The sequence below is a fragment of the Rhagoletis pomonella genome, unplaced genomic scaffold (assembly GCF_013731165.1).
Source record: "Rhagoletis pomonella isolate Grant_MI unplaced genomic scaffold, Rhpom_1.0 Rhpom_scaffold_00008, whole genome shotgun sequence".
Taxonomy (NCBI): domain Eukaryota; kingdom Metazoa; phylum Arthropoda; class Insecta; order Diptera; family Tephritidae; genus Rhagoletis; species Rhagoletis pomonella.
In genome coordinates, this window is record NW_023458562.1 from 35,405,759 (window position 1) to 35,427,308 (window position 21,550).

Below are 21,550 nucleotides of genomic sequence, written 5' to 3' on the forward strand. Positions count from 1 at the left end.
TCACCAATCTAAGACAACAAATTTAAAATTAAAGTAAATATGGCATGGTAAAATGGGCACCGAACGAAAGGCGTTTTAAAAAGCTTTATGAGAATGAGGTACATATGAAATTACAATTTATTTTCAAACGCATTGTTCAAAAACTCTTTGATCCAGATATTTTTAAAAATGATCCGCTGATATTGAATTGCCAGTAGAATCTTCAGTCGCCGAAACAAAGTAGGTTATATTCTTTAAGAACAAATTTACTCGCCCTAATGTACATATGTACATTTAGTTACAAAATATATAAAACATATTTACATACTTGTACTCAAAGAATTAAGTATACGTTGCTTTTTCAAATATGTATTCGCAATGTTTTTTATGCTATTTTTTTAATAATTTTGTATTAAAATATGGCTCATATTTCAACAGACACAACTTAAATCCAAGTATGAAAGTAAGTGTGAAATTTAGCGAAAATCTGCAAAGAAAAATTCTTAAAATACTTTAAATGAAAAAATTTGCATACCTACATTTTTTTATAACTTTTTAATTAAAAAGTTTGCAATTTTAATGAAAATTTCGTAAATTTCGTACACAGTTTCATACCTGAATTTAAAATATGTCTATTAAAGTAGAAGCCATTACGAAATTAACAAAAAAATTTAGCGTTTAAAAACATTGCGAATATTTGAAAAAATCTCCGAAAACTAAATTTTTTGAGAGTAACTGTATATTGAATATAAAGAGCTAGTGGGCGAAGTTGATTTAATTAATTCACCAACTCGTCACTCTAATTTTAACGTTGCCTTAATTAATAAACTATGGGGCAAACGATAATCTTAGTATTTAGTCTGTTAGATCATAGGGTTCTGAGTAGCGTATAAAAATAATTAATTGAACAAAGAAGAATGATCACAAACTTTTTGACCCTTTTATTCTATGGGATAATGATAACGGTACAATATCAGATTTATAAAAATTAAAGCATTTAATTTCAAAAATTCAAAAATTATGCACATCGACTTTATTTCAGCTATTTAGAAATAATGCTATCATCATACCAGCTGCTCAGGAAGTTAAGTATCTACTCTGGTATCTAAAAAATAGTAAACAGATTCATAGTTACTTTTGTTTTCTTCTAAGTATATATTAGGCTGGGTCGATTTTGTATGGGGGAAAATAAAAGGCATTTGCCCGTATTGTAATAGTAATATTATGATGTCTTAGGTCTAAGCCAATTGTTATTGGCCACGACAGATTAATTTAAAACTTATCTTTAGCCCGCGCTATTGAATCAAAGTGAACGAATTTTGAAAATGAAACTTTGGCTTGTAATATCTATGGAATGCGGTAATTGTTATAAACGGGACGATATATCAAATTAAGGGTTATTAAATTTAGTACCTCACGATCATTTATCATTTTTCAGTAAGTCTACAAGTTTTTCAGATATTAAGATAAAACTTACAAAAACTATAATTTTTCCTTATGAATTTTGAATTCTTCATTACTTCAGCAAGCAAGTGAAAAATCCAAAAAGTGAGACGAGATTTATTTCAAACGTTTTAATATTTTCGGATGTTTATATAATATTAAAATGACCATGGACTTAGTCACGTCGATTTGATCAGTTTTCAAGATCGTGCTGAATGAAGTCAAACTTGTATTGTAAAAGATTAGGAATCGTTTGATAAGTGAATAGTAGTTTCAAGCATACAAGTATTTACATACATTATTATAATACAATTACGGTGAGAAACGCCCATTTTAAGTCCATTTATGCAATCTTGAAAATTGGTGCGGAATTGTTTCATTACTCACTGAAGAAGCACATTTTTCGCGGTTTCTTAATTTGCCGTTATATGAAAGTAGGGGACGTGCAATAAGTGTTTAGATATACATAAATATTTTAGTTAATTCCATTATGTAAAAAAGTGACCGTAGGTAAATGCAATAGTCTTTAACATATCCTGGGAAATCCTTTTGAGGACTCTCCAATTGAACGATATTGCTTTGCATTTAGCTTGAACGAAAAAAGTCACTACCTGGCACACTTTTCTGTAATCCGGTTCTTTCTTAATCATATTATTATCACAAATCTGTAACAGTAAGTCTCGCCTTCAATTTGGTCATATTATTACGTACCGATCGAGTAACATTTACCAAAGTTATATCGAAAAACTTAAGTGGATCTCCAGTTTTTTGCTAAAAAAAGTTTTCTTCAACTGTATAAATAATTTTTAAATAATCGTTCAGATTGTAAACAAATTATTTAAAAATAAAAAAATTTTGCACAATTTTTTTTGTAATTTTCCCATATTTGCAATTTTTATATTGTATGCATTAATATAAGTAAACTAATTAGTGTTTCTAAAAGTTGTGCCTGCTCAGTGTTACCATACTCATTTGCATAAACACAATTTTTCCGACACGATGGAAAATAATGGCTTTTCTATTAGAGCTATCGAAATTGTTCCTAAATTTGCAAAAATTCGCAAACTTTAGATATTATTAAAAAAAAAAGATTAGAATATTTGGAACCAGCGATCTAAATGCACCCCAGCAATACTTATGCTGTTCGTTACATCTTTTGACTCTAGGAAAAGAGATAACTTTGAGATTAATAATAAGCTAAAGGGCTGCAAGAAATGATATTTGACTTTATCTTTTGCGTAAACCGATTCATTATCTAATAATATGCTCTAAACCTTTTTGCTGAACCCAGAATTTTTAACAAGAATTGGTCTTATTCGACTAATGTGCTGTGGGACAAGTGGCGGTCGATGGGTTGTTACAATTAAAATAAAATACTAATATTTTGCAGGCTTGTGGTTGACTTCATGATACAATATATTTTCACTATTACCAAGGGATTTGAGAAAAATTAGATTTTCGACCCGCCCTAATATATATTATTTTCGCAAACTTGTACATAAGTACTTATAATTTATCGCTTTCTTTTTGGCCTATATTTGTTGAAAATAGCATAGACCAAAAACGATGAAATTTCAAAATTTGGAGAAAAAACATTTGGGCGCTATACTGAGATTTTTGGATCCTGAAAACTTGTTTTCTCGAGAACACGAATTGATCGAGTAAATCTGAGTATGAGGCATTGTTCGTATGGCCAACAGCTATCAAACTGTAGGTATTTTTTGTGTTTCACAGTGTTATCGGTAGCTCACTTACACAAAATATCTATTAATTTAAATTTTTGTATACATACTTTTTGTTGGAGTAAGTATTTATGCACATACAAACATACATCGCCGCCTCCCTTATGCCAGGAGCATGAATGTGCACATTTACCAATTTTGAGTTATTGGGTTGACTTGATTAAGCTTTAGATGTTCTATATTATACAAAAACCATGTGTATACGGAAACCACAATATTTACCACTGATAACTAACTACATGAATGGTGAGTTAAGTTTAAAAAAAAAAATTTAAACTTGATTTCCCAAATTTTCATTTTAAAACATACATGTTTCTGGGATAAGGAGGACGATTTGTATGTAAATTGAAAACTTTTAAATCTCGAGTTTTAGTTTCAAAATGATTTTCCCATTTTTTTTTTTTAGAAAAATCAATGACAGTAAAAAAATTAAGAAAGAAAAAATAGATTTTAAAATCTTTACGAGCCGTCATTTTAATAAAATTTTTATATTTACATACATATCGTCGTTTAAAGTACAAAACCGCGTGTCACGAAGAACCGCGTATGTGAGGTTGCATAAATTATTTTCTAGAGAGTAAAAACACTCATATTTCAAAATGGTTCTCTTTTTTTATAAAGCAACCGCATTTCTGGCTAGTATATTTCAGGACGAATGAATAAGTATTGAGCCAAGAGCTTGTGTGAGCAAATACAATATTTGGCAGCAAATGTCTGTTACGCGGATTTGCAGAAAGACGATACGCGGTTTTGTATTTTAATCGACGATATGCGCATACATATGTATGTATAACAAATTTTTTCTTTCACTTACAGCCTGTTTCACAAAGCAATTTAAGCGAAAATATTTTTTTTTATTTGAATTTCTTATGAAAATTGACAAAACTGCAAAAATCACTTTTCACTTGAATTGCTGATGAAACCGGCAGTTACTGCCAATAAAATTAATTCGCATTCACTCCTTCCCCATTCAAATAATTTATGTTTAATATTTTCTTCCTCAAAATTCACAATTTTTAACTGCAAAATCACTAACTTTTAAAATAAAACATACAAGTGTCTAAAAACGGTTTATAAACTTACCTATTACTTTAAAACTTTTGCACAAAACTGGTACTTTACTGCCACTTTTATTCAAGTAAAAATTTTTACAACACAATTCACTTAGTCACTGAATTTAGAAAAGTTTTCCTTCTCAACACTGCCAATGTGCCGACGTCGAACTTGCTCTTGAACGGCTACTGATTGGCACGATCGTCAAAGGCACAGTGAAACTTAAAAACTGAGCAAGTAAGCCGCTGCACAATTTGACATTATGCTACACAAAGCCCGAGAGAGAGAGAGAGAGAGAAAAAAGCGATTTTAAGCCTAGAACAAAATGTGTCTAAAATGACCGGAGAGTTTGAGAGCTAACAATAGCTCCATTAGTCAGCTCCAATGGAGACTTTTGATCCTCTCAACAAAACTCTTTCAACACCAAAAAAGAGCGTGCTTTTTGTCGTAAGGCTGGGTTTGTACGAATGTGTTGTGCGTTTTAGTAAAGTTTGCTCTTTGGCGCACATTTTGGGGCGTGTCTTATTTTCTCATTTTACCTGCCAAGCCACGTTTGCACTCACTACGCGTATTTTTTTTTCATTTTATTGCTTTTGGTTATTGCTTTCCGCTGTCTTGTTTCAATTTTTTTTTTGTTTTGTAGTTTTAGGGTTGAGCTTAGTTTGACGGCATGACAAATTTTATTTGACAGTTGAGCTGACCGACTTACTACTGTGACACCTACTACATGCATACATAAATAGTAGTCTCGCGTACTGTCTCATGCTGTCTACTATGTATAAGTAGATATAAATGTCATGTGTTCAATACATTGATATGTCTTGAATTGGGCTTCATACATAATATGTGAAGAAGTCGGTTGTAAAAAAATACAGAAAAAAGCTTTAACGAACGGAAGAAAAAATAAAGTGAGAAAGAATTAGCTATTTTTAAGTGATATGTGGAAATGTTTTAGGCATAGGCAAAAGCTATTATGGCCGACATTACAAGTATTAGAGACCGTTTTGTACAGTTGCTGCCAAAGTTAAGGAGTTAATATTATTGCGTTATTTAGTAAAATGTATTTTTGAATGAACTCAAATCGGACTCACTAATGGAAAGTCAATAAACTCATAAAAAATTTATAGAGCTAATGATTTTACAAAAAAAGCAATACAGCGCTTTTTTTTACGTATTTTTAAGGGAAATTGTTTTCAAAGTCGTACTTAGATTGATGTGATATGCTGCACAAGAATTGATGCATGTACCTTATCCACTCCTCGGTGCCCAACTCAAATAGGTCAATTGAAAGGACATCAGATTCACCATATTTGCTGTTTTTCCATCGTGAAATTGCTAATTCTACCTTGTGATACATTTGCTCTATTGTCTTCGATTGGTGGCCTGGATCATTTTTCTCCAGCAAGGTACAGAAGTGTTCCCTCCATAATTTAGACATGATGTAGACGTAGATCACTAGATCACAGTATTGGTTCTTATCTTACTTTCTGGCAAAATTTTCGGGTGCCCTTCCTATTGGCCTGTATTTCTAGCTCTTCGCATTCAAGCATTTCGCCCTTTTTCTTTTCATTGCGGAAAATACCCTATTATTGCCTTATATATCGCATTACGCCCCACGCAGCGTGGCCCTGTAGGCGGCATATTTTTTCTCTGCAGCGGCGTGACATACCTCGTCTTACCTATTGTTCTTTCGGGGTGGTAGGTAATTACTGGGTAATATGGTCCCACTGCTCGCATATATCGGTTTGTTGAAGAGCGCTCTCAGAGATCAGGTGTGGAGTCGAGTGGCGAATATGCTGGCTATCTGTTGAGCTTGCAGCTTTTCGACGCCGAGCTTTTCTGTTTTGCGGGGCGCAAATTTTGTATTGCACAGGGGCTGCAAAAGGATAGTGATCTTAGTCAATGTTTAGTCACCGGACGGAACATATGTTTGTACGTCCGGAATACTAGAAGCGTACTTACCGTCTATCACAACATGTTCGACTTGGGCTGCTCGTTTTTCTACAAACTACCGCATTGTAATCGATCAGCCTCACTCCGTTTTCGTAGGTTTTGTGGTGCATGCTGAATTTTCCGATGATGCTTATAGACGAGTACTTTGGGAGGGTCGACTGTCGACCATCTCGTCCGTCGTGGCGTGGTCGAAAATGAGCCAGATCTTGAAGAGTCTCGCTTTGATGCGGATTATTAAATCATCGAATTGGATAACGATTATCACCTTTACCCTTTCCTTCTTTATTTATCTGCCTGTGCTGTGAAGTCGTACTTCTACTTTCACAGGCAAGAAACGTAACAAATATGTTCGTAAGCGGAACATTCATGGATAATTTTTGTGACACAATTCGGTTAACCGTGGGCAACGACATTTTATTTTCAATTCCTTTGATCACTTCACCGCTTAAAAGATTTCACTGTACGATCGGCAACGTAGTGAATTCCATGACAGTCATTAAGTTCGGTTAGGTTCAGGAGCACGGAGGCTAAAAAAGGCCTTTGTGGTACCTCTGGTGAAAGCCATTTGTTGAATCAAGCAATTTAAAGTACTTATTGAAGAAGTGGATACGCGTCCTGGCTAGGGCGGGATAGGGGCAAAGATAGTGTTCGATATTTTCTCCCTTCTCTCTGCAGCTGCGACAAAAACCGTTGGTTGAATATCCCAACTTCTTTCCATGTGTGCCCATGAGGCAGTGGTCTTTATCTACTTGATGATCTGTGTTTACAGGCGGTTTGAGGTATCGAGCAGAGTTGACTTTGGATAGTTATGAGTCTGAGGCATCGCTGGCTTGCAGACTAGTCGGTTCTCTTCGAAGCGAGTTTGAATTTGGATCAGCCACATGCTAATTTTACGGCAGGGTACTTTACTACAAGAGTTTCCTCTGCATATCTTCTTGATGTTCTTGTCCAATCTAGTGTTCCTTCGATGTACTGGTAAAAAATAGGATCACACAAAGATTAATCCTAGATCGCTCCTTTTCGAGCAATGTATTACTCCACAAATTTCCGAGGCTCGTGGATTTTATACCAACTGACGCCAATTGGAAATGCCAAGTGAAGTTAAGTTATTCTCCACTTGGCCTTTCCTTCGCAGTGGGGTCCTCCCTCTTCTTCTGCTACCACGAGCGGGTTCCCAGTTAAATACTTACAGAGCTAGAGCGTCAGTGTCCATTCGAACCACGTGGCCAAGCCAGCGGAGCCGTTGTATTTTAATTTGCTACACTATGTGCATGTCGTTGTAAAGCCTTTTAACATTGCATGTTATAAATGAGGGCAAAGGGTGTATATTTTAAGCTTCTTTTGACCTTCGAAACGATAACGAAAAGGGTAATATTATTTTATCTGCTTAGCTCGTTTATTATTAGCCGTCATCGATTCGCCAACAGTTAGCGAGTGGCGAAACGAACGAACTCAATGAGGTACAACCAAACTCGCTATCGTCTATCCGTGCTAGCTAACTTTGTTGTTGCTTTCACATGCAAATTTCTTTTCTAAGCGACCGGAACTCAAACATAGCGAACGAGAAGTGGCGAATCGATGACGGCTATTATGTATTTCAAAACATATAAACAAGGGAGGAATCAATACAATTTTGGAAGAAGCTAGAAAAAACAGCCTTGATTGCTCGCTTATTGCTCCAAATAGATGAACAAGTCATTACTCCTTTATTACCTGATTTTGGTACTTATTAACCCATAGATACCTTTTTCTAGGTCGTCTCAATTTTTTCACCAAACGTCAGATAGTCGACTCTGAAGGGCTACCGGGTCTGCCTATAGCACAACCCAGGTCAACACACCTTTCTATTGTTGCAAACCCAAATTCTACTTCCCTTAAGATTCGCCACCTTTCGTAGCCAACTGTACGAGTACCATTGTTAGCTATTTATTGTTGTTGGCGGCGACTAGGCCGCAAAAGCGAACGCCCGTCCACCATACTGCACATGCATATGTAAATAGGTTTTGGTGAATCGTGTCACCACCCGCCCAAATGGCAAAAAAAAAATAAAAAATACATACAGAAAAATGGCTAACAAAGAAAGCAATGAAAATCATCGCCCAAAGACAATGCGAAACAGTATAGTTCTATAGTACTCTGGGGTACAGTACAGTTGGCAGGCAACAATTGTGCGTTAGATTTAAGATCGCAAGCGCGTAATACAATTTGCATATTTGTATGAGTCCACACGAGTATTCACATATGCATGTATGTATGTATGCACCTAAGTTCCTATGTGTGTGTGTATTCATTGAAAGCGCAACCAGGCGTAATGCAAAAGCGCCATCATCAATGAAACTGATCCCTTTTGTGAATTTTTTCAGCGTTGAAGGTGCGCTGCTGCTGCCGCCGCTGCTCATTCGTTGGTCATTTGGTTGAGCATTTGGTTTTGTCAGTTTGCAAGCTGGTTGCCTGCCTGACTAGCTGGTTGGTTAGCTGTACTGAGCTGTTGAATTGTTGGCGGCTGCGTTGCATTGGCTGCACATTTGGTGCTTTGGTGGTATCAACGGCGGCAGATGTAGAAGTTTCTTACCTAATCCTGCATTTACAAGCCTCGCTAGCTGACTCAAGTTTACTCACTGTTTGTTTGTTTGTTTGTTTGTCTATCTGTCTGTCGTCGCAATATTCGTGAAATCGAGAAGGTGCATGCAACATGCACCTACTACAATTTACATTACGCTTCTTGTGCATACACTTAATACGTCGAGCATCTGTTTGTTGGTTAGTCCGATTGTTTTACGGCTCTATGTGTATCTATTTTCTTCTCTGCGTATTGTTATTTTCGTTGGCGGCGGCACGCTTTGCTTTTCAGCGCCAAGATCTCTGCGAACATATGTAAATATGTGCATATGTATTTACGTACAATTCAAATGTCCAGCGGTCAGCTTTGGCGACAATGCCGTGTAAACTGTCTAAGAATTATCTAAGCTTTATGAGCTCAATTACTGTCAGCAAATTCACGAAATCCAATAAGCTAACTGCTTGTAAACGAAATTCGCCGATTTTCTTTTTGTTTTAGTTTTTTCTATTGATCGTTGTGGGTTGGCATTTTGTTTCGTGCGTAATTAGTAGATACATGTATGGCGGTTAAGTTGTATTCGTATTTTAGTAACTTAATTAGAGAAAAAAAAAAAATAATCCAAAATGTTGGTTTAAGACATAGTGGCATAAAACGAGAACGATGGTGCGCCAAAAAATTGCAGTGATTGGAGCGATTTCTTATTTTATTGATCCTAATACCGAATTTCCACTAAGCGTTGAAAGGACAAATAATGACATTATTCTCAAAATAAAGATTTGCTGTTATCCGAAGCACAGTACTTAGTTTAGTCGGGGGGTCAGAACGTCAACCTTACTTCCGAGGAACCAACCCTACCGGTGTCCCTGAGAAGAATCAAAACTTCAGCCGTTGGACCCTAGAGGGTTCATCCGCTAAGTTCTTGACAACACCCGCTCACGTTCGACTCATATAGTGGTCGAAAACAATATAGCCGCACCAAAATTTACAAGTTTTGCTATATAATTTTTTTTTTATTTTTATTTTTTTTTTATAAAAATATAGTTAATTTCTTGACAAAAACTGTGTAAATCCAAGTTTAAAATATGTATTTAAAAAAAAAAATCAACAACTTTCGTAAAAATTTCGAGATTTCTTAGAAAGATTTTCTGCCCATTGAATTCTATTTGAATAAAGTACAAGTTTCAAATGGCTCAAAATTACCGTTGTTTTCTTAGGATCTTTATTTTTTGGCGAAGATATTACGTTTTTCTTTCATATGAAAATAAATTGGGTTTATTCGTCACATGGAAGCGAATGGGGGAAAAAACTAAAAAATTAACGGTAATTTTTAGTCATTTGAAACTTGCACTTTATTCTACTAGAATTCAATGAGCTACAAAACTGCATACTCATACTTTTTCTAATTTGTTTATATTTGTTTACTTTCACATTTGACATTTCTCACAAGAATAATCAATTCAACTAAGTAGGTTAGACACCGAAAAGTTATAAGTTTAATCTGAGATTATTTAATAATTACAGATTCTAGAGGGAGGAATTTTTTGTGGCTTATCTCTTTTTCCAAATACAGATTAGGGAGTAAAGCTCGAAAATGAGGATAATCTTCTTATATGTAAACCTAGTATTAGAAATCTTAATAAAAGCTCAAGATTTTTACGTAAGTTCGTGGAATTTTTGTTAAAGAATGAACTATATTCTTATAAAAAATAACAAAAATTAAATAACAAAAAATAATAATATATTAAAACTTGTAAAAATGTGGAAAAAATGCACGACTCGGCCAGGGATTTCTTAACAACTTCAAACTAAAGTTTAGTTATTGGGCCATAAATCTACAAACCAGAAATTCCTAGAAATTCCAATTAAAAAGTTTGCAATTTAAACGAAACTTTTTTGAATTTTTTTAATTTTCACAAAGTTTGGAATTTGGATTCAATGCACATTAAACAGTCAAAAGAACAATCGTCAAAACTGGTCAGAATGCCGGACTATTATTTTGTTGCAGGTGTATTTGTTGTGTAGGTACATATCTACATATTTATATTATTTAGTTACGAATATAAAAATAAGTTATAATGAACGAATTCAATTCTCTAATTTAAAATAAAATAAAATACTAAATAATAAATACTTTCTTTTTTCTCCCTTCCCTACTTGCAGGAAGGTAGATCACCCCTCTCTTCTGGCAATGAATCAGACGATTCATCCGACGCCGAATCGCCGGGACCCGCCTTGCAAGCAACCAAAAGTCAAGCCGCAATATCCGAAGCGAGTGCGCAGGATTGCAGTAGGCAGCAAACAGCGGCCACTACATCCGTCGCTGCAGCGAATGCGGCCAAAAATATTGCCTATGCCGCCGTCGCCGAGGACTTGACACCAAGCAGCAGCTCATCAGCTGTTGGTGAAACGAGAACCAAACACAATACGAATGCACAGCAGGAAATACAACCAACAACAGACGCACCTTCAACAACAGCTGAGGCCTTAACCTATTCAGCTGCAACGCTATCTAGTCTGCCGCAGGATATGCTCTTAAAGCTAATACAATCTGGTCACTTGCAATTGCATACTGAAGAAGGTGGGTGATAAAACACAATGAAATTTATTGAATTATTTATTTTAAATGTTTATAATTTGTTATTAATGCTTTTACCTTTCAGATGGAAGCGGACAACAGTATATTTCGATACCTTTATCGACGAACGCTGCGCAAACATTGAAGTCAACGAAGGATGTGCATGCAAGAGCTGGCCTTTTGGAGGCCAAGGATATGCGTTTGAAAGAAACAAAATCAGAGCAGCGACAGCAGCAGCAAACTTTGAAAGCTGCAACAGCAAGCAATAATGCTGCTGTAAACTCAGCTGCTATGATGATAAAGCAAGAGCTTGATTGAATACAAAATGTTGATTCAACACAAAGACTTGATGCTTGCCGAAAAAAAAAATGAAACAAAAAAAAAACGAAAAACAAAGTGTGAGAGATAGTTAAAGCAGTTTTTATAATTTTAATTAAAATGTAAATTCAGTTTTATCTAAGCAGAAAAAAGTGTAATACCTTGTTCTATAAGTGTATGTACTTATGTGCTTACGGTGGTGGTCAAAACATATGGAACTACATCACTGGCACTTTTCTGCACTTTGCACCAAAAATTTAATAGAAGCAAAAAAAAAATTCGAAAATTGGGCTCAACTAGTCTCTTGCAAATTTTATTAGCTTTCATTAAAATTTTTTTTTATCAAATTGGTTGAGAAATGAAGGCTCCAGTGAATTATGAACATAAAATCCCATTTATTGACCACTGTGCGGGCCAGGTATGAGATCTCAATAAATAATATTGGTGCATACACTTTTATTTGGCCGAGTTCTCCTCCAATTTGTGGTGTGCCCTTATGTTACAAAAAACAAAAAGAAGGAGCTACAATTCTATGCCGCCACCAAACGGCGAATCGTTTGTTATTGGCCAGACTTTAGAAAATATTCGTTTCAGTTTCATATGTTTTGACCCTCACTGCGTACGTACATATACAGCACATTAGTGTTCCTAAATTATTTTCCGCGATAATCGAGCGTCTCAAAGAAAACCAAGCAATCCACATGCCAGGAACTTGAATATGAAAGTTATTGTTAAATAGTTTTGTTACTTTCTTCTTCTTCTTGTATTTCGAAGCCAAATTTAATAAACCTAAATATTTATACCTACTTATCAAAAATATATATACATAGATGATGGAGCATTACTCATATGCGTGAGTTACTTAATAGTGCCATCAAGACCAATTTCGAACCAATTTTGGTTATTTCACACATCTTTTTCTAAGATACATTCTATTTAAAAAAGCCCTTTTTTCATCATATTTTGCATGCACCTACATGTATTTTATACATACTACTCTGTATATACTTGCAACAATTTGCACTTTTAATATTACTCATGCATCCATCATCACTTCATTATTAATTTTTCCAACGCTTCAAATATGAATATGTAGTTTAATTGCCACATTCTCAATTTCCAATTGTCCATAACTAATTTGGCTTATTCAGAACTTAGATATTTATTTTATGACATTATTTTCCTATTGATTATGAATTTTTGTCGTGCAAATAGTTAATAACGCCGCCGCCCGCACTGCGCATACGCACTCATTCATTGAAGACTCATTTAGCATTCGCAGCGTATGGCGCGACGTTGGCGCGCATGCACATGCGCCGCTTATCATGCTTATCCCGTATGAAAACCCTATATAGTACATACATATATCCACACAACAAATATGCACCGGATGAAATGGCACTAACGCGTTTCCCGTAGCTCTAAACCAATAATACAATATAATCTATGTAAATGTACAACTATATGCTCATACAACCACGTATATTATGTTTGTTTGTGTCTATGTATGTATGAATTTGTTTTGCGATTATTACGCATTATTAATATGGAATTTGTGTATGCAAATATTGTCGTCGACATTCTCCCGAAATGGTAACACAAATTTTCTGCCAATTTCTTTATTTTATTTCATTTATTTATTTTTTATTACTACGAGTATTATATTAAATTTGTTTGTTTTATGTGGGTGGAGATGTGGTGCTGTGCGCATACACTGACACATACATATCTACCTGTTTGCATATCTACATATATACAATGGCAGTCGTTCCAAATGCAAGACAGGTTAGCTTAATAACATTTACAGTATCCACCACCACCACCATTGATTGCTGTTATGGATGCTTTGTTTTGCGGCAGTTTCATCCAGATTTCACTCTCGTTGACAAGTGTTTCTACAGAAAAGGGCAATTGCAAGTTTTAGAAACTGCAATTAATATTTTTTTTTTTTGCTTTTTATTCGTTTCTTTTTTTAATGTATTCTTCCAAGCTTTTTAAGGTGTGGCGCTGATTTCATGGTATTATTTTTAATCAACTCAATCTAATTTGGTAATTTATACTACGGGTAATTTGTTGCTTTCTCTTTCAGAGACTTAGTTATTATTATTATTATTTTTTGCTGAAAGCAAATAAAATTTTTAGAGTGCTAAATTTATTTAAAATACTACCCACTAGTTCTTAAATCTCCAAACAAACAAAATATTTCTAAATGCTGTTATCTATTTTATAGCGAAAAAGATTATACTTTTAAGTCGAAATCGTGTGAATGCGAAATCCAAGTAAAAATTTTTCGGAATTAGTTTTTTAATGTAATTTGCACGGCGAAACTAGATTGCAATGCCACATCTTAAAAAATACGGAATCTTTTGGATTGTTCCGAATAGCTTTGACAGCATTTCTTATTTTTAAATAAATATTTTTGTTTAAATTAAGTTTCAAATTTATTATTTAAGGCTTTTGCATTGATATAAACCAGGGACCGCGTTCCCGCAACAGTCGGGTCTACGGGTCTACGTAACCGGAACGACCCATATTTATATCTGGCCAAGGACTCTCACTCCAGCAATACTCCCCAAGAGCTTTTTGGAGAATCTGTGTGCAGTTACAACAACAACGGGGACCGTAACGGTTATAACTTTTATTAAAAAATTACTTTAAATGATTATTTACTGATTTTCATTTATTTCTCAAAAAATAATCGCCATTTTTTAGTTTTATTTTTTGCTCGGAAAATAATATTTATTTATAACTGCATTCAAAAAGAGGAAGGGGTCATCATTTCGTCGGAACTTTTTAATACGAAGATGGAGACAAAAAGGAAGCACGAGACGAATACGAAAACGGAAGGCGATTACAAAGACGGAAAAGAGCATAGCCGCTACAACAACGAAAAAGAGCATCAATACTCAAAACTGTTTGGTGAGTTTTTATGCCGTTGCACCAACAACAACATGAAAAAGAGAATGATTAGGAAGCTGAAGGTGAGAATAAATATAAACACGAAGGAAATTGAAGACCAATACGAGTACGATTAAGGCCACGAAAACGTATGAGAAAAAGAATACGAATACGAAGACGAGTATGAAGCAGTTTCTGGTGGTGGCGCCACAGAAGTGAACACCCCAACAGACCCTTGCTAGTGGAGGATCATCTGCCCAGGCACGTCGTATACAAGGACGCGGTCCAGACATAGATTGACCAACCACTGGACTCAAGACGTAACGACCTACCAATGCCCGGCATGTGGAGAGTCGCCACATGACTCTCGGCACCTCTTCACATGCCCCGTGAACCCCACCCAGCTAACGCCCCTGTCCTTATGGACAGACCCTGTCGAAGTCGCGCACTTCCTGGGTCTCCCCTTAGCTGAAACGGACACGACAACGTTGACGGATGAACCGACCCGAGTGATCAACGACATTCATAGGGAGTCGGTCACAACCTACCACGACTCCCGGCCTATGAATGCCATGATCGAAGTACAATCACCACCTGTATCAGAGACAGAGCTTCAACTGCCAAGAGAGACCCGCTTTACCCGGGCTCAGTGACGGTCTAGATAGTGAAGCCGCTTCAACAGCTACCTGCCCAGACTCGACCCCAACAGACCCAATTAGTTTCCGGCATCAGTGCCCATGAGGGTGGTCCGATTAAAAATTAATTTTTTGGTTTACTTCTTATGTACGCAGCATTTCCCTTTCAGCATGATTTTTTGAGTTTAAATTAAAAAAAAAAATAATAATCATTATCTGCGGTCCCTGATGAAAACGAAAAATAGTCCATATTCCTTCGTTCTAGAAATTTAAAAATAATTTGTTTTTACTTCTTTTTTGTACTACTATTAACACTTTTCTTGTTGTCGGCTTCACCAGGAATTTTCTAAGTGAAAAATTATTATTTTTTTTAATTCTCTCAATTTTCATATAAAATTCAAATGAAAATAAATCATTTTCACTTATATGGCTTTCGTGAAACTGGCCATAAGTGTACTAAAAATTGATTTAAAATATTACACAAAACAAAGTTTTATAATTATATAAAAAAAATCCAAGTTTAATTTTTAATTCCCTAAACGTGTTAAAAAAAAACAAGTAATATTTTTAAGCAAAAAACACAACCGACTTCAATTCTTGTATAAAAATTTTGGAGTACCGTTAATTTCTTCATGATGCAATGATCGCGGATCTAAACCAAATTAATATGGGACCACCTCGGAGACACTATCGAAATCGGTTCCAAGTTATGCGGTAGCATACATAAAGTCGGTAAAATACTTGACTTTGAACACTTTGTAAAAAGAAAAGCCATAACAATTTTTAAAACTTGCATTTTTACGAATAATTAAGCGCCGAAAAACTCGAATATCCAATTAATTAGTGTTGGCCAGGGGCTGGACTCTGTAAGTGTGAGAAAATGTAAAAAATTGTTAATAACACCACGCGACAAAAACCAAAAAATTGCAAAACACACGAACCAATCGATATATGTACATTAGACTGCATCACTCCCCATACAAAAAAAAAATCGGTGCTATTTTTCCATTGGAATTATAAAATTTATTATATTTTAAGACGTCCACCAAAATATTTCGGAAAAATATTAAGATTTAAGTGAGCTGGACCGATTTGAAAATACCTCTAAAAATGGAATTTTATATGAATAAAAATAGTTCCTTAAAATTTTTTTTTTAAAAATCCCCTCAAATGTCAAAACGGGTTTAGCTCAAAAAAATTGCATAAAAATATTAAAAAAAAAAATAATAAAAAAAATTCAACGGAATCGTAATAATGAGATTTTTGATGCTGTTTTTTAACTTTTTTCAAAGATTGGCATAAGAAAAACTTTAATAATACAACCTAAACTCTTCCGATTTAGACTTAAGAGGTGTCATTGGAAAGGTTTTTTCTCATCGTTTTTATTTCTTTGCTAATAAATTCATTCAAAGGATGACAGAGAAAGGTAGGATGAACAAATGTTATTCAAAGTTGAATGTGTTGGTATTTGAAAAATAAAAAATTGGCATACGGAATGACTTTTTTGGACAGAAATAAAAACAGTGTGAAAATACCTTTCCACTGAGATCCCTTAAGTCTAAATCAGAATAGTTTTGGCCCAGTTATTCAAGGTTTTCGTAAATCAATCTTTGAAAAAAGTAAAAAAACAGCATCAAAAATCTCGTTCTTACGATTCCATTGAAAAGATTTTTAAATATTTTTATGCAGATTTTTTAAGCTTAATCTGTTTTGTCATCTGAGGGGACTTTTTTTCAAAAAGTTCTTTAAGAAACTATTTTTATTCATAAAAAACTCCACTTTTGGAGGTGTTTTCAAATCGGTCCAGCTCATTAAAATCTTAATATTTTTCCGAAATATTTTGTTTGACTTCTTAAAATATAACAAATTTTGCAATCCCGGCGAAAAACTGCAACTTTTTTTGGTGATGCAGTCTAATGTACATACATATGTACATATTTTTGTAGATTCACAATAATGAATGTTTAGGTATTGAAAATGGCCTTTTAATGATTTTTAATTTTTTAAGCTAATAAATTTAGAAGGACGAAGTTTGAAAATGCGCTCGTGTATTTTATATTAGTCTTTAGCGTACATACAGTGGCGCTCACCTAAATGGCACACTTATTTTTTACAATATTCACAAAGTTTTACGTGATACATATTTTTCGTTCGTTTTTTATAAAGATAAAGTAGATTCTATAATATAAACCGTATATGTAAGTCAAAGTGTAAAAATTAAAAAAATTAAAAAAAGTAATCAAAATTTAAAAGTTTTTTCCAGAATTTTAAGAAACTTATTGGGTATGCAGTTTGTAACTTATTAAATTTTAGTATAGATAGATTTTGTTCATGCATTATATGGAAGAAAATGCGCAACAGCCTTGATAAAAAAAATTCTCAAAAATCAACAGGCTTTTTCCGAATTTTCAAACCTGCACATTATCTTACTAAAGTTGAATGGGCTACAAACTGCCTATCCAGTTTATAAAAATTTTGAAAAAGAAGTTTTAAATTTTGATGTTTTTTTAATTTGTTAAATTTTGACTTATATGGTTTATGTTATAGAATCTACTATATATTTTTATAAAAAATTTACGAAAAAATTTATAATGTAAAACATTGTGAACTTTGTAAAAAAAGTGTACTATTTAGGTGAGCGCCACTGTATATGTATTTCTATTAAAAATAAAAAATTTAAATTTTTCGAGGAATATCAAGAATAAAATTTCAAAAGGACCATTTGGTTGGCTTTGGTTTATTTAATCAGATCAATCCAACTCTTTGGTTAAACAAGTAAGTTTATCTTGGGAAAAATTCAGCGATTCTGTAGTAAAAGTAAGTAAATATCGTTATTTAAATCTGCGATTACCTAAATTTCATAATATCCATTTTTATTTCTATAGTGACATTTGAACATTCTTCATTAACTTTTAAAATTTCTATGTATGTAATATGTATCACTAATCCACTAATTTCAGGCATTTCCAGCTGCTGAAAGAAGAAAGCTCACATAAATCCTCAGCAGAAATCCAAAGTATCCAGGGAAAAGAGCTCCAAATTTGAATAACTTCTTTAAATAGGCGCTAAATTTTAACTATATTATGTATATATGTACATGCATTGAGCCCACATACACATTTTCTTTATTAATTTGGTCATATGAAGTAAAATACAAGCTAAAATAATTTTTTTTCATGTAGTTAAAATAAAAAGTACTTTAAAACAGCATAAAAATCTGGAATTTATTTTTAAAAGCATCAGAATATTTAATTTTCTTCAAATCTGCACGAAAAATCCTCTAAAACCCCGGCACGTTCTTCATTTTCTCGCAAGCGCCGCAGCGGCAAGAAAAAAAAATGCCGTTAACGAATTCAAGATTTCCACCAGGCGCGCAGAACCGCCCAGCAGGTGGCTGCCGCAACAAATGTTGCACGCGCAGCATGTTGCGATAATGTTGCAGATGCCGAGTTGCTAGCGGCATGTTGCTGGTACTACATTACCAGCCATGATTTGCTGGTGGGGCTGCCAGATCTGCAGTAAAAGTTAAAATTTAATTTGTGTGTATTTAAAGCACAAAATGCGGTAAAATCAGGTTCAATTTGATTAATATAGCCTTTTGTGTCGCTTCAATGTTATAAAAATCATATAACTTCGCATTTTTTTATAATTTTGCAGCGCTATTTTCCCAAAATTTTCGCAGTTTCAACTACAGGTTAATGACACTGCTTTACCGACTCTAGTACAGTGGCATCGCAAATGCAACCACTAGGAACAGCTGTTCCATGTCAACAAAACCAAAATAAACAAAATGCTGTGTCGATCAGATTTATCCTTTATTTTCATAATTTTTCAACGTCTGGAAATGTTCGAAAGGGACTAAATTTGTAAATATTAAAAAAAATACATTTCATATTGCTGGAGCCGTAATTGAAAACTGATGCGAGTGAAATTCCACTAATTGTGACATGCTACAGTGGAGTTGGCCGTGGCCTGCCCAATGGCTCTACTCAACTTATTCACAGAGCTTCAGCTTGGATTAAGGATGCGCCGTTTCGAAATATATGCGTCAAATCATACGCCTCATATCGAGTATGATCTTACTCCTTGCGACATTTTGCTGAGTGCCGAAATTGTAATTCACTGAAAGAGGCGGAGCTGTCTGAAATCTCTGAAACGATAATAAGCAAAATGTTAGAATACGTTTAGGCAAACATGTTGCTTGACTTCCAAGATGATTAGAATAATTCCCTGACTCCATAATCAACCCTATTCTAAATCATTCACTAAGAAAAGATATTTTCAAATGCGTGTCAGGACCAAGGCGCCGATTCGGCGAGTCTTTCTAACCATATTGACCGGGCAAACGCACCAGTTAGGTTGTAGAAAACACACTACTGCAAGGAAAAGGGTAACAGCTCATAAATTCGACTGCTTTGAAACAATCTAGGAATAATATAGGAGAATTTGTATATTTTTTTTGCTAAAAATAATAAGTTTTAATGAGGAATGCACATGTATATATCGTACAAAGGCTCTATCCCATATCGTTGCTGTAAAAAAAACAGTCACTTATTAAAAATCCAAAATTCACTTTTTGATAGAATAAGTATAATGTATTTCTTCGAATTATAAGTCCCCACGTCGGGTTATGCAATATATATTTTAGTTAGTTACGGTTTTTTGCATTTCAGCAACGTTTTCATGTTATAACGATATGTACTTAAAAAAAATATGTACGTTAGAGTGGTCCAAAAATACTCCAAAATATTTCCTCTTGCCGAAGGGGGTGCTCGCAGAAAACTTTACATTTCTAGAAGCATAAGATTGTCGTATGTTACTTTCGGCAGGTTTTGGGAAATTGTGATTGAAGTTTAATAAAATATCTCGATTAGTTTGGTGTGACTGCATTATTAACTAAATTTGCACTAAATTACCGATAAAATTGCAGTCAATATCTTGGAAACTAAAGTAGATTTCCAAAAACTGAAAACAACAATCGAAAGATCTTATTTAAAAATATATAACTGAAGCTAAAATTAAAAATCGCCAAAATGGTATTTACGACTATCTTTTATCCAGCTGAGATACATATCTATATTATTAAACGCGCGATATATTAACGCTGCGATCATTTCAAAATTAAATTAGCTGAAAAATATTATAAGCTTCAGTTGTCATGGCAACAGTAGCTTTTTATAAAAAAACCATCATTATTTTTGTCAGTTTCAAAGAGATTCAGTAGCGCATTTCAAGGTTATTGAGCACCCGGTATTGGTTACAGTAGGAAATTGAAAGTTGGTATAGATATCACAAATACCAAAAAGGAAAAAACTAAGGGGATGCCCCATTTTCTACGATGAAATTTTTCCCTCATACAAAATTTGGACCACTCTAATGTACATATATAGATATGAAATAAAAAAGTATATATTTATTATAAATAAAGTATTGGATAGGTTATTTGTTTATGATAGATACTTAAGAACGAATTTAAGGCATATCATTTGGTAGGCATTTATGTAGATATAAACGTAATCACTCCTACATGGCAACATGTATACCGATTTTCATCTAAAAAAGCAAATTATTTACAAAACTTTTGCAGGTTGGTTTCTTTTAATCAAATACCTGTAGACTCCTCATCGAATTCGAGAAATGATGTATTAGCACTTATGGAAGGCTGTAAATTATTATCTTCCCCTACCGGTTGTCTTTTAAACTCCATCGCATATTCTTTAAATTTATCCCGAACATCTTCTAGAGTGTATATCAGCACTTCCAGCACAGTTTTGCAAAATTTTAGTTTGATATCGGGAATGAGAATTGCTGCAATAACTGCATCCCAAGAGTCAGAGTGCAAACTAAAATATTTTTCAAACCTTTGCATTAGCTTTGATTGCATTTGAATATTAGTTTCCGTCAAATATTTCATGTTTTCGGAAGCTAAACGTCGCATTATTATTTTGATGGACAGTAAAGTTGGAATAAAGTAATCAAAGAACATATTTTGCACTCTTTGAAGGAAGTCGATAGCTTCTGCAATTGGTTGCATTACTTTTGCATATTCTTTCAAATACTCAATTTCTTCCTCATTGAAAGTAGAAATTTCCAGCTTATAGCATAGTTCACCTAATCTGTTTTTGACTTCTATTAACTTCTGAACCGAATCGTACAATGAGTTCCATCTTGTAACGCAAGGTGTAACCAGATTCGAAGATATAACTGTTTTTATTATTTGCGCAGATTTTGGCCTATTACATTTATTCCATAATTTTGTACACCTGAGTTAGCAAAATGTAAAAAGTTAATATATGTACATGTTATAGATTTAACCTTACTTCCTTAGATAATATTTTTTCGTTTATACTAAACTACCCTATAATAGGACCATATATGCAAGGTACAATCTCTA

At 34.2% G+C, this 21,550-nt stretch overlaps 2 protein-coding genes and 1 long non-coding RNA gene across 3 annotated transcripts in view; 1 reads left to right on the top strand and 2 right to left on the bottom strand.

Annotated features, from left to right (window-relative positions):
• LOC118744736 overlaps positions 1–4,426 on the bottom strand; it is a 31,310-nt gene extending 26,884 nt beyond the window's left edge. The window contains exon 1 of the long non-coding RNA XR_004993583.1: positions 4,248–4,426. This is a non-coding gene — a long non-coding RNA (uncharacterized LOC118744736). The remainder of the gene's footprint in view (positions 1–4,247) is intronic.
• The window catches only part of LOC118744735 (serum response factor homolog), a 64,459-nt gene extending 50,404 nt beyond the window's left edge, over positions 1–14,055 (top strand). The window contains exons 3-4 of the mRNA XM_036477989.1: positions 10,891–11,308; positions 11,391–14,055. Coding sequence (XP_036333882.1) covers positions 10,891–11,308; positions 11,391–11,623 — 651 coding nt within the window. The 3' untranslated portion in view covers positions 11,624–14,055. The remainder of the gene's footprint in view (positions 1–10,890; positions 11,309–11,390) is intronic.
• Positions 14,056–18,950: 4,895 nt separating this feature from the next.
• LOC118744738 lies at positions 18,951–21,550 on the bottom strand. The gene is made up of 2 exons (XM_036477991.1): positions 20,767–21,550; positions 18,951–20,709 (listed from the first exon to the last, which is right to left on the bottom strand). The coding sequence occupies exons 1-2, from the start codon at positions 21,188–21,190 to the stop codon at positions 20,654–20,656; spliced, it is 480 nt and encodes a 159-aa protein (XP_036333884.1). The 5' UTR covers positions 21,191–21,550; the 3' UTR covers positions 18,951–20,653.